The following is a 13,548-nucleotide window of genomic DNA, read 5'->3' on the forward strand; positions in this document are numbered from 1 at the left end:
CAACTGCCATTGGAGGATCAATTCACTTAATATCTGGAATCAATCTCTTTCGGGTAAGATGCCAAGCTCTCTCAGAATGGCGCCTATTCACACTTAAACCACGCTAGAATTTAGCATCCCTGCTAACACTCCAAGAATCTCAGCAATTAGTTAACCACTCATCAACATGTAACTAGTTCCACGTCATCCACGTCAACTCAGTTTTAAACACCAAGTACACAACACGGGGTGTATTATTCAATTTTTCGTTGAACTGAACATTTTTATCCATTCAATTATCCATATCATTTAGCTTCGTCGGCCAGTGGCAGTCTGAAGTCATGCCGTCCACCGCCGGATCCAGCAGCTCGTCCACCGCCGGATCCAGCAGCTCGTCCACCGCCGGATCCAGCAGGTCCTCCACTGCTCTTGTCGAGGCACTCGACAGCTCGGCCCGGCTCGTCGGATCCAGCAGCTCGTCCACCGCCGGATCCAGCAGCTCGTCCACCGTCGGATCCAGCAGCTCGTCCACCGCCGGATCCAGCAGCTCCTCCACTGCTCTTGTCAAGGCACTCGACAGCTCGGCCCGGCTCGTCGACCGGCACCTGCAAGATGACCGCCGTTTCCCGGACTTGTCGGAGCTCCTCGGTGTCGCCTGTCATAGTGAGTTACAGCCAGATTTACCTGGAGGACATAGGAGTAGAAGGGACTAGTGACTAACAAAAGGTTTTAAAAAAAACAAATGGTTAATTCAAGTAAAGAGAGCTGAACATTTGACTGAAAGTACAGTACCAATGTTACTTCCACCTATTGATTGATTGATTGATTGATTGATTGATTGATTGATTGAATATTTATTGATCCCCAGGGGTGGGGAAATTCAGGCCCCAGCAGTATCCGTACCACAGAGTGGGTATACAAAAAACACACAGATGGCATGAGCGCAACTCAATAGGCTCTCACAAGGCTGCCACACAACGGCGCCACAAAGAAAGTCAGAAAGTGCACAAGATAAAAGCCATCAAAGCAAATCAAAGCTAAAAGACAAAGGAAAAAAAAGCAACAGCGGCCACCTAGCACCCCTCAATACAAGAGAACACCCCAAAACACAAAATAGCCTCCACGGGGTCCATCGACAGGTGTAAGGGCAGTCCAGGTCAACGGCGCCCAATGGACCGTGGTGGTGAATCGGTGAAAACATCACAAAGCAGGCAAACGTGTGAGCAGCGTCCCGGGCACCCTGTCGGGGGACGTGCAGATGGCCACCACGGGGCTAGCATGGCGAAAGTCGTCGGTTCCGACGAGCACGAGGGAGCGGACTCCCCACAGGTGTTGCGGCTGCAAGGCCAATGCGAGGGACCCGGTCATCACTGGTCGGATAAGCAGGAAGCCGTCGTAGAGTTACGCCGGCCTCGACCGATGATCCCGGTCCGGTCCCAGGAAGAAAAAATAAATAAAATAAAATATCCGATCCGAAGAGGTACCGAGGTGCGGTAGAAGGCACCAGCATCGCCGAATGGACAAAAAGACAGAAAGAAAAAGGAGAAAAATAATGATGTACCCATTGCCTAATTACCACATAAAAAAATGCATACTCATCTCTCCAAGTATGTTAAAATTATGTCATCTGTGCCATTAGATATACCTTCCCTCTCCGGAATGTCCGAGATGGACTATCCCCTTCAAGGACCGGGTTTACTCAGCGTGCCTAACCTGCCAGAGCTCAGCGCAGTGCGCCGAGTCCCGGTGCCGCCGGAGCTGGTAGAGCAATACAGCCGTATCCTTTTGATTGAAAATGGTAGTTGGATGCAGAAGTCTGGATTTACTTTGCGTTACACACTTCATATTATTTCCATTCTGCTCTCAAGTGGCACATTTATAAGATTATTGCATTGACTTGCTTAACATCATATCCAGATATGCAGTTCAACTGCATGATGGGAGTTTTTCCCGAGATTACTCGAGCATGGCTCACGATCGACAACGACATCTTCATGTGGAATTACGAGGACGGGTTAGTACGATCGCGAGCGAGCGATTGGAAGGTGTACCTGATGTGTGAATGATTTGTGGTAATATGCCTCACAGGGGAGACGTGGCCTATTTCGACGGTCTCATCAAAACCATTCTGGCAGTGGGGCTGGTGAAACCAAAACAAGGTACGTTGTGAACTGTCGTACACCCATTTGTATCTTTGTTTCCCTTTTCAATGCAGTGTTTATTTTTGTTTTGATTTTCCCAGGGATTTTACAGCCTCACATCCATTACCTGCTTGTGTTGGCCACGCCCGTGGATGTAGTCATCCTGGGAGTGAGCTTCCCAAGGGTCCAAGGAGGTGAGTTTGAGGATCCACACGCCATCCCCCCCTTTTTTTTTTTTTTTCCTGTATAAATGCAAATCATTGAAGCTTGTGTATTTTTGTGTTGTCTCAGGGCTGAACGACAGCATGTCAGGCAGCATCCAGATACTTCCGGACCACCTTTTCTCCATCCCCACCTACAACACCTACATTCTCACTGTGACATCCACCGACCTGGGTCGCATCTTCGTGGGGGGAAAGGACGGCTGCCTGTACGAAATCGCCTACCAGGCGGAGGCGGGTTGGCTGAGTCAGCGCTGCCGCAAGATCAACCACTCCAAGAGCTCCCTGTCCTTCCTCGTCCCTTCTGTGCTCCAGTTGTCTTTCTCTGAGGATGGTACGCTCACACTGACGAAATAATGGGTTTGTATTTATTCATCAAAAATGTTTTTTTTCTGCTTTCCAGACCCAATTGTGCAGATTGCTGTGGACAACTCCCGCAACACACTTTTTACACGCTCTGAGAAAGGAGCCCTACAGGTATTACTGCAACTTTGCATTTTTGGGGAAAAGCAAATTTTAAAACAGATGCATCTTATGAAATAGGCAGACAATATCGAAAATATTTACTGTGTAGTTTTAATGTCAACTATTTGTATGCAAACGGAATCGGCGGTTGTCAGCGGGCTGGTGTAAATCACCCTCATTTCCGTCTGTCAGGTGTATGACCTGGGCGTCGACGGACGATCCATGCGTCGCGTGGCCACCATGTCTCAAAACGGCATTGTCACAGCCGCCGGAAACATTGCCAGGTATCTTCGCAAGGAAGCAGACGTCACCAAGTCCATCTTTTACCCTTCTATATGAAACTATTTTTAATGTTTTGCTCCCATGCAGGACCATGGATCGTTCTGTCTTCAAGCCCATCGTCCAGATCTCTGTGATAAGCAGATCAGAGTCATCCGATGTTCACCTGCTTGCTGTGACGCATGCAGGTAAATACGGGGGGGGGGGGGGGGGGGCGGGGGGACAACATACAAGAACAATGTTGTCAATACGAGTTAACACACGTGCTGGTATTTTTTCCATTTTTATTCCACAGGTGTGCGTCTCTACTTCTGCACTACACCTTTTGCGCCACCGCGGCAAAGACACACGCCGGTCCGACCTTCATTGCTCTCTCTCGTTCACGTTCGCCTACCGCTGGGCTTCTCCGCGTCGTCCACGGTGCAGAAACCCGCCAAAGTCCATAAGGTGCTGCACAGTAAAGGTAAACCCCCGACCAACCACGCCGGCCTTTCTTCAGCGGGAATTTTTCATAATCTTGGATAATCCCCGCAGGTATTTTGCTGATGGCGGCTTCTGAGACGGAGGACAACGACATTCTGTGGTGCATCAACCATGACTCTTTCTCCTTCAAGAAGCCCTTGATGGAGACTCAGGTGTGACCTGCAAAGCATTTCTGCTACCTTCACATTAGTCTCATCACTCATGCTAGCTAGCATACTAGCCCGAATAACATTCTCACTTGATTTGTTTTCCACGCAGATGATGTCGAATATCGACGGACACACATGGGCTATAAGCGCCATCAATGAGGAGAAGCCAAGCAGGATTTGCACTCCCCTGAACAAGGAAATGATCCCCGTCACTGACTCGCCCGTGGTGGTCCTGCAGCACAACACCCCCCCGCAGAAATTTGTCCTCCTTTCAGCAAAGGTTTAAAGCCTCTTACCATACCAGACACATTGTCAAGTCCTGGTTCAGAATACTGAAGGCGGACTTCTCGCTCCTCTACAGGGAAGTCACATTTTCCGAAAGCTTCGTCCCGTGGACCAGCTCCGTCACCTTCTGGTGAGCTGCGCCGGAGGAGAGAGCGAGGAGATCCAACGCTTCTTCAAGCTGCACCGGGTAAAAACTTTCCTTGATGAGCGCTCTCGGAAGACTTTTAAACATCTCTTTGCCTCTGTTATGTTCAGGAGGAGCAGGCCTGCGCTACAGCCTTGATCCTGGCTTGCTCCAACAAAGCTTGTGACCGAGAACTCTCGCAGTGGGCCACCAGAGCCTTCCTCAGGTCCGATAACAAAGACACACTTCGTGTCGAATGAACTTGAGCGTACCTCATTATGGTGGGCAAATGGAGAAAAGAGGAAGGCAAGCTTGTTAAATGTATGCATGTGTCGTCAGATATGGAGGAGAGGCACAGATGAGGTTTCCCGCTGCTATGTCACCACCCAGCAATGTTGGACCCATGATGAGCTCTCCAGTACCGGGTAAGTGTTTGCTCAATATGACTGTGTGCATGTAGAATGGAAAAGAAGTGTGTGATTTTATTTTTTTCCCCCCGTCCATCAGGCATTTTTCCCCCACCTCTGGCCACGCCCTATGCGCCAATGCACACGGGGTCCGCCCCCATCACTCCGATGTCAGGCGGCCCAGAGGTGATTTTCTCCGGGAAGCACAATGGCATCTGTGTCTACTTTGCTCGCGTTCTCGGGTCAGTCTAGTTGAGATCCACACGATAATGATTCATATGTGTCGTCCTCATGTCAAACTCATGTCGAGGACTCATGTTCTCTCTATTTTGCTTCTTCCTTCCACAGAAACATTTGGGATGGGAGCCTAGCAGTGGAGAAAGCAGTCAGTAAAGGAAATCAGACTGTCAGTATTGTAAGTTTCATTTATAAACTGCCTTCTGGTGCCATTTGATTGGTTGAAAGTACAACTTGCAGGGGCGTGCAGATCATCTTCTTTTTTTAATACATAAAGTTCTATTAGCAGTCAGAATGGGTGCAGATTTTGAGTAAGGCTTTACTATTCCTCCTCAACATCATCACAGTTGGAAAGCAGCGTTACGTCTTTTGATCTGGAGTCGGTCCTGTTGGAGCTCTATAGGCTGAAGGAGTTTCTGGATAAAAATTCTCTGTTCAGTCCCTCCTCTCTCGGTGGTGCAAGGTAAGACCAACATTGGGTTCCTTTTGAAAATCGTCCTTTATGCTCACTATTGTGATTGAACCTGATCCCTTTGTAGTTTCAGTTCCCCTGGTAACTTGCAGCAAGGGCTGCTGGGATTTATGCAGCCGGATGGCGCCAGCTCTCAGCAGGTCCAACAAGAGCTTCAGAGGAAGTACCACAGTGAGTGTTTGGACAGTTTTGTCTCCCTCCCCCCCTCTTGTCATGAAGCTAAATCACTGCAAACTACAAACCGAATCATTTTTTTTTTAATCTTACCATCATTTTATAATTCTTTTTTTCTAGCCAAGGCTCAGGTCTACGAGAAAGTGTCCCTGCAGAGCATCCAGGCGTTAGTCCATCGCTCCTATCAGACTCTGGCCCTCTGGAAGCTTCTATGCGATCATCAGTTCAGCCTCAAGGTAGCATTTTCACAAACCGCCTGAAGTATGTCACTCTCTAAATATCTCACTTTTTTCCTTTTAGGATTTTCAGGAGCAGATGAAGGCAGCAAGTTTCAAGGATATGGTGATCCGGGGGGAGGAGCTCACAGGAGCCCTGGTCACGGCGCTCATTAACGTCTACATCAAAGATAACGCCTCTGTGGACGCCATCAGTAATCACCTGCGGGACGTGTGCCCGCTCCTCTACACCACAGAGGACAGCGTCTGCTCAAAGGTACACGGCAGAGCCAAAAGATTTAATTGACTGTTTGAGTTTACAGCTAGACCAGTCTGGTCTGGTGGCGCCCTCTGCTGGTTGTTACCAAGTAGTGTGCTCCAATTTGTTCTATATGCCTCTAATTTCATGTAATGCTCTATATTTAATTTTACTCCCATGAACCCAATCCAGCAATAACTGAATATCTGACACATGCCCTAGTAACAATTTCATCATGCATATTCCGGGGTTTTTAAAATGTTGATGTTTTTCCACCAAGGCCAACGAGTTGCTGCAGAAGTCCAAGCAAATCCAGAACAAAGTCGATAAGGAGAAAATGCTGAGGGAATCACTGCGTCTCTACCAAAAAATCTGCCAGAACACTGACCTCCCAGTGGTTTGCTCCCAGTACAGGCAAGGTAGTCTTGAACTCGACACCGCCGCCGCTCACGACCGCCCTATGTTGAATTGATGCAAATGTGCCGTATCTCAGTACGTTTTTACGAGGGCGCCCTCGAGCTGTGCCTCACGGCGGCTGACAAAAAGGACCCCCAGAGGCTGGGGCCCCATTTTTACAAAAATGGAGAGCCAGAGGAGGACCAGACGGGACAGCTGGCCTTCCAGGAAAGGTAAGATCTTTTTTAATATCCATACCCACCTTCACTCCCTAGCCTAAATAGCACGCTAGCACACGTTGCTGTGACATCACAGCCAATAAAATAAGGTGTGGATGGCTTTTGGTGCTGACATTTTCCCAACCCCGCTTGCAGGCTATTATGTTATAAATGCATCACGGACACCATGCAGGAGCTGGTGAACCAAAGCAAAGCGGCTCCTCAGTCCCCCAGCGTCCCAAAACAGCCGGGCCCTCCTGTCCTCACATCGGATCCTAACATGCTAAGTAACGAGGAAGCTACGGCCCACGTGAGTGAGACAGCCATGTTTGATTGTGTACTTTTTTTTTTTTTTTTTTTTATGTTTGCATCTTTTTCTTAAATAAGAGCCTCTTTCCACTACAGTTTGAGCAGATCTTAGGTCTGGCTCAGAGGTCCCAAGATGAGCTATTTCACATCGCCCTGTACAACTGGCTCATCCAGGCTGATTTGGCGGACAAGCTGCTCGAGGTACCGAGTGTTTTATTAGCGCCACGGTACTTAAGTCCCATGGATATAAAGTCAATCGTTCCCGATTGGATCCTCTCTTGTCCAGGTGAATTCGCCGTACCTGGAAGAGCATCTCATGCATATAATCAAACAAGATCAGAGCAAAGTGCACAACATGGACCTGCTGTGGCGCTACTACCAGAAGAACCGCAACTATGGCAAGGCCGCCCACGTGCTGGCCCGCCTCGCCGACATGCACAGGTTTGTCAAGGTGTCACGCGTCTAATGACGACCATGTCACCAAGATTTATGCCGTGCTCATCTGTCCACACGCGCAGCTCTGAGATCTCCCTCAAGCAGCGTCTGGAGTACTTGGCCCGAGCCATCCTGTCCGCTAAGAGCTCCTCTTGCATCTCCGCTCAAGCGGCAGACGGCGAGTTCCTCCATGAGCTGGAGGAGAAGATGGAGGTACACCCTGTTTATCCCGTGAAAATAAAGTTTAAGTAGTGGGAGGAAGAATCAGTCCCATAGCTGCCCAAAATATAGAAATCCTATTATTAGACTGAAGTAGAGTTAAGTTGTTTCTTTTTGAGACAAGTGCAAACCCACCTCCACACATAACAGCGCTTTGCTTTCTTCTCCCAGGTGGTGCGCATCCAAGTTCAGATTCAGGGCACGCTAATCCGACAGTACTCCAGTCACCCTTCGGTGAAAAACGCCATCTCTCAGTTGGATTCGGAACTCATGGACATCACCAAGGTAACATGCAACAGCTCCATGATTGTTTTTTATTTTCTTAATAAACAGTACATCTTCAGGTGTCTACATATAGTGACAGTTTAAATCAGTGCCGAAGTACAACTCGGTTTTATTTAACTTTTTTTTTTTTTTTAGTACTTTTGCATCTGTGATTAGCTTTAATTAGTGTTCATCATTTTTTTGTTTGGTGGTGTGAATATAAAATCTGCCTTGGCTCCATACGTGCAGCTCTACGGGGAATACGCCGACCACTTCAAACTATCCGAGTGCAAGCTGGCCATCATTCACTGCGCGCGACACTCGGATCCAATTCTGGTGCACTCGCTTTGGCAGGAAATCATAGAAAAAGGTCATTGCCCTACAACACAAAAACATGGTTGATTATTTGTTTTTTTTGCTTTCATCATTTTTTATTTTTACTGATTTGCTGCTTGCCAATCTTGTCTGGCAGAACTGGCAGACACGGTGGCCATGAGTACCGTGGATAGAATGAGATCGCTCAGTTTGAAGGTGGTGTCGCTGGGCAGGATGTACGCGGGAACGCCGCGATATTTTCCACTGGGTTCGTGTTCTCTCATTTTGTTGTAATAGCGACATAATTATGATTCCTCTTCTCTTGGGAGTGTTTTGTGTCATTACAAGCAGCTTGTTCAAGCATGTCCTCTCTGCGGCCCTTTTGCGTTCGATTCGATGTAAAGCATCGTGGTGTGTTTGCAGAATTCCTGGTGAAGTATCTAGAGCAGGAGGTGTGCCGCCTCAACTGGGACGTGGGCTTCGTCACGTCAACCATGCAGGAGATTGGGGTGCAGCTGCCACGCCTTCTGGAGGTCTACGACGAGCTTTTCAAAACCAGGGTACACACCGCAAATCACGTCCCCTCGCAGTTGGCCGTCATTTTTGAAAATAAATGTGTCCGGTGTAGCATCCTTACTGGCAGCGCCTGAAGAAGCCTCTGCATTTGGTAGAATGCATCCACGTGCTTTTGTCCGGTTACGTGGACGACCCCAGCAGAGTGCGCACGTATGACAGGTGAGCCACTTCACTAGCAGTTCAACCTCCGACCTCTAGAGGGAGCCAAAGAGTCAGACATCTGTCAAATAGCCTGTTTCTCACTGGCAGTGTATACTGATGACATTTCTTGTAAAATTCCTCTTTTCCTTTACTTTGTTCCCATTTCCAACAAATTCTAAATTCTGTCCCAGACGCCGCTTCACCAACGCGTGCCTGGACAGCATCTGCGGCTACCTGGTGGAGCTGCAGTCCCTCAGCCCCAACGCGGCCCTCCAGCACACCATCGGCAACTTCAAGTCTCTGCAGGCCAAACTGGATAAACTTCACTGACGCTCGCTAAGCTCACGTTTGTACGGTGGCGACGGGATTTCGGTATCTATCGGCGTGTCACGCACTACTCCGGAGAAGTTAAAGGCCAAATTTGAGAGCAAAGATTTGCAAAGGTCAAATTGATTTCATCCGTCAAAGTTCTGGGTACGTTTTAGGTTCATCCTGAAATGTACTGCGAAAAAGCCCAATTTTTCCCTCACTTCTTGTGAGTAGTGCATCATCTTGTTTTCTACTAAAGTGCCCAGTCTGACTTTTCATGACAGCAAAGTGTTAAGAGACTGAAGATGCAGGTTTTATAACTTATTTTATGCTCGATCGTGTCCCAAAGCACAACATTGTTAGGTGTGTAAATATAGATCAGACACTCTTATGCGTTTACAAGAGGAGACAAACACATCTCGCCCTTAAAACGGCGGCCATGTTGTTGCTCGTAATGTGACACCGCAGAGGGATGTCCCTTTTTTTTTCTCTTCGCGTAATTACATTTAATTACAAACGCCATTCAAGGCTTCCCGTACAGTCATCACAAAAGGGAGAGCTCAAATTGTTGTCTTTTCCTACAATTAGACACCTTGATTGTTGTTTTTGGACTTTAAATGAGCAGCAAGCCTTTTTGTTTTGCTTTTTTTTTTGTGTGTTTGCATATGTGTTTGTCTTTTTTTGCATCTTTTCCTTTTTGCTTGCAGCATTTCTGCGTTCTATCCGTTTGCAGCGCCACCGCATTTTGGACCCCCTCGACCGCCGTAGAACAGTTTCTTTTTCTAGGTCAAATAAAACAAAAAGAATAAAAATGTAATAAATATGTTCAAAAGTAAACATAACATTCACAACTGCTTTTGAAACAATATAAAACCCAGTTAATTAACTTAGAACGTCATTACAAATATCTATTTTGTTATTCTCAAACATCCGGAAGTAAAAACTTTGACCCCGGCGCTCGCGCACGAGGTTGGCGGGCGGCAGGTTTTGTGTTTATCAATTTGATCAATTACTTTCCTCTACTTTTTTCAAAGTCAAAGTCAAAGTCAGCTTTATTGTCAATCTCTCCACGTCACAACACACAAAGAGACCGAAATTACGTTTTTCTCTATCCCACGGTGACGAGACACATAACACGATAGACATACAAGTACGCGACACCATATAAAAACAAGAAGGCAAAAATTCAAACAATCAATAGTAAGAGTGATGAATAAATAATAAATAAACAGATAACACAATAAATAAGAGGAGCAAAACGGAGCCAGCAAGCATAGCGCAAAAGTAAAAAACATCATAAACAAAAAGGCAGAAACAATAAATAATAAGAGTAATAATAAATAATAAATAAACAGATAACACAACAAATAAGAGCCAGTGTGCATACAGACAGTACAGACAGTAAAAGTACAAGACGCTACGCAGAACGGGGGAGCGAGTTCAGGATCCTAACAGCCTGGAGTACGAAGCTGTTTGAGAGTCTGGTGGTGCGGGAGCGCAGGCTTCTGTACCTCTTCCCAGAGGGCAGAAGCTCGAACAAAGAGTGAGCGGGGTGACTCACATCACTCACAATCGTGGTCGCCTTGCGGGTGAGATGGGAGGTGTAAATGTCCTTCAAGGAGGGGAGCGAAGCACCAGCAATCTTACCAGCCGTGTTCACTATGCGCTGCAGGGCCTTCAAGTTGTAGTCAGTGCAGCCGCCACCCCAAACGGCAATACAGCTGGAGAGGACGCTCTCAATGGTGCCGCGGTAAAATGCAGTCATGACGGCCGGAGGAGCGCTCGCTCGCCTGAGTTTCCGCAGGAAGTACAGGCGGCGCTGGGCTTTCTTTGCCAGTGATGCGGTGTTGGTGGACCAGGAGAGATCCTCACTGATGTGCACCCCCAGGAACTTGGCGCTGCTCACTCTCTCCACCACAGCACCGTCGATGGTCAGCGGCAGGTGTTGGGTGTGACCCTTCCGGAAGTCCACAACAATCTCCTTGGTCTTGTCGACGTTCAGCAGGAGGTTGTTGTCCCTGCACCACGTGGTCAGAAGGTCAACCTCCAGCCTGTATTGAGTCTCGTCTCCCTTGGTGATGAGACCCACCAGAGTCGTGTCGTCAGCAAACTTCACGATACGGTTGTCGCTGTAGGTTGCAGTGCAGTCATGCGTCAGGAGGGTGAAGAGCAGCGGACTGAGCACGCAGCCTTGGGGGGCCCCCGTGCTCAGCGTGATGCTGGCGGAGATTTTGTCGCCAACACGTACTACCTGTGGCCTCTGACAGAGGAAGTCCAGTAGCCAGTTGCAGAGGTAGGTACTGAGGCCCAGCGCGTCAAGTTTGCTGATGAGGCGTTGTGGCACAATGGTGTTGAAGGCAGAACTGAAGTCCACAAACAGCAATCTCACATACGAGTCCCTCCTCTCCAGGTGGGTGAGGGCCGAGTGGAGGGCAGAGCAGATGGCATCCTCAGAAGACCGTTTGGCTCGGTACGCAAACTGGAAGGGGTCGATGGTGGGGGGGAGAACGGATCGGATGTGCTCCATGACAAGCCGCTCAAAGCACTTCATGATGATGGGCGTGAGTGCTACGGGGCGGTAGTCATTGAAGCAGGACGGAGCGGGTTTCTTCGGCACAGGTACAATGGTGGCAGCTTTGAAACACGACGGGACGATGGCCTGCTGCAGGGAAGTGTTAAAGATGTCCGTGAAGACATCCGTCAGCTCACCAGCGCAGTCCTTCAGCGCCCGACCCGGGATGTTGTCAGGGCCCGCCGCCTTACGGATGTTGATAGCGGCAAGCGCCCTCCTCACGCTGTCGGCGGAGAGGCACAGGGGCAGCTCGTGTGAAGGGGGAGTGGCCTTTAGCGGGCAAGTGCTGTTCTGAGCGTCGAAGCGAGCAAAGAAGCGGTTGAGGTCATTGAGCAGACGGACGTCGCCTTCACAGCTCTGCGGCGCGGGCTTGTAATCCGTGATGGTCTGAATGCCTTGCCAAAGGCTCCGTGCGTCCCTGCTGTCCTTGAAGTGGGCGGTAATTTTGCACGAGAACGCCCTCTTTGCTTCTTTGATGATTCCCGGGACAGGTCGGCCCTCGCAGTCCTCAAGCCAGCCTCATCCCCTGCTCTAAAGGCTTTGTCCCTGGCCCTCAGCAGCCTGAAGACAGCCCCTGTCAGCCATGGCTTCCGGTTAGCCCGAGTGACGATGGATTTTGAGAGAGTCACATCATCAATGCACTTCCTGATGTAGGAGGAAACAGAGTCAGTATACTCCTCAATGTCTGTCCGATCGTCGCAAGTGGCAGCCCTCCTAAACATGTCCCAGTCAGTAGAGCCAAAGCAGTCACGCAGTGCATCAGAGGCACCCTCAGGCCACACCCGTACCTGCTTGCGAACCGGCCTGGACGCTCTCACCATTTGTCTGTATGCGGGCAAAAGCATAACAGTGATATGGTCAGAAAGTCCAAGATGGGGGAGGGGGGCGGCTTTGAAAGCTCCTTTATGCGAAGAGTAGACCCGGTCCAGGAAGCTGTCGCCACGCGTAGGAAAATTAACATGCTGGTGAAGCCTCGGAAAAACAGACTTCAGGTTAGCATGATTAAAATCCCCAGCGAAGATGGTGAAACCGTCAGGGTGCGCTGTCTCTTGTTCACTGACAGCCTGGTACAGTTCACTAAGAGCCGTGATCCTGTCGCCTTCGATGTTGGAAGGCGGGATGTAAACCGCGACTAGCAGAATCGCGGTAAATTCCCTTGGCAGGTAAAAAGGACGGCACTTAATGATCACGAACTCCGCCAGTGGCGAGCAGTGCTTGCATACCACCACAGAGTCCCGGCACCATTCGTCACGGATGTAGACGCATATTCCACCTCCACGAGATTTCCCCCCTTGTACAATGGCCCGGTCCGCCCGATAGCACGCTAGCCGCTCCAGGTGTACGGCAGAGTCCGGAATGTTGACAGTCAACCAAGTCTCAGTGAACACGAGCACACAGCAGTCCCGCACTGTCCGGTTTGTAGATTGCAGCAGGCGAATGTAATCCATTTTGTTGTCCAGCGATCGAACATTCGCCAGAAGAATGGAAGGCACGGCCGGTGTTGTGCTTGATTTGGTTCCCCCGTGAGATTTTGTTTCCCCTGCCGCGGGAGCGCGCACGCCTTATTTGGAAAGCGAAAAACCGATGTCGTACGGCGTCGTAGGGCGTCAGCACTACGTTGTTTTCAATAAAAACATGAAGAACTCACGTTTGCGTCAGTCAATTTTAATTTTTATAAAGGATTATTCTCATTTGATGTCTTTAAATTTATCCGCGTTCTGCCATTGAAGCCGGGTGCGTTCAAAGACCAGTCGTACAGACGGAATACTCGTTCATTCACCAAAAAGCAACAATATAATTGTGTGAAGGCGAAGGCCTTCACACATATGTTATTCTACACCATTCTCTATTATTATTATTGTGTGAAGGCGAAGGCCTTCACACTTATGTTATTCTACACCATT

The 13,548-nt window shown here is 48.9% G+C and overlaps 1 protein-coding gene across 1 annotated transcript; it reads left to right on the forward strand.

Annotated features, from left to right (window-relative positions):
- The first annotated feature begins 323 nt into the window (after positions 1 to 323).
- Positions 324 to 9,860, forward strand: LOC133144932 (nuclear pore complex protein Nup155-like). The gene is made up of 33 exons (XM_061267987.1): positions 324 to 642; positions 1,619 to 1,756; positions 1,897 to 1,993; positions 2,068 to 2,138; positions 2,222 to 2,314; positions 2,412 to 2,675; positions 2,745 to 2,818; positions 2,999 to 3,090; positions 3,176 to 3,273; positions 3,381 to 3,548; positions 3,620 to 3,720; positions 3,827 to 3,997; positions 4,079 to 4,189; positions 4,258 to 4,352; positions 4,466 to 4,551; positions 4,634 to 4,775; positions 4,882 to 4,948; positions 5,118 to 5,233; positions 5,310 to 5,413; positions 5,537 to 5,652; positions 5,717 to 5,908; positions 6,171 to 6,309; positions 6,384 to 6,519; positions 6,661 to 6,814; positions 6,910 to 7,014; positions 7,100 to 7,254; positions 7,332 to 7,461; positions 7,639 to 7,752; positions 7,981 to 8,101; positions 8,204 to 8,314; positions 8,470 to 8,606; positions 8,675 to 8,781; positions 8,955 to 9,860. Exons 2-33 carry the CDS (start codon positions 1,639 to 1,641, stop codon positions 9,091 to 9,093), a joined length of 3,924 nt encoding a protein of 1,307 aa, XP_061123971.1. The 5' UTR covers positions 324 to 642; positions 1,619 to 1,638; the 3' UTR covers positions 9,094 to 9,860.
- The last annotated feature ends 3,688 nt before the right edge of the window (positions 9,861 to 13,548 follow it).

This window comes from Syngnathus typhle, linkage group LG20 (genome assembly GCF_033458585.1).
Source record: "Syngnathus typhle isolate RoL2023-S1 ecotype Sweden linkage group LG20, RoL_Styp_1.0, whole genome shotgun sequence".
In the NCBI taxonomy this organism is placed as follows: domain Eukaryota; kingdom Metazoa; phylum Chordata; class Actinopteri; order Syngnathiformes; family Syngnathidae; genus Syngnathus; species Syngnathus typhle.

Bases quoted from the DNA above. Each gene is read 5' to 3' on its own strand.
- LOC133144932 (XM_061267987.1), top strand. From the start codon at position 1,639: ATGTCCGAGATGGACTATCCCCTTCAAGGACCGGGTTTACTCAGCGTG. The intron at 2,676-2,744 runs GTACGCTCACAC...TCTGCTTTCCAG, and splicing joins GTTGTCTTTCTCTGAGGATG to ACCCAATTGTGCAGATTGCT. The intron at 5,414-5,536 runs GTGAGTGTTTGG...CTTTTTTTCTAG, and splicing joins GCTTCAGAGGAAGTACCACA to CCAAGGCTCAGGTCTACGAG.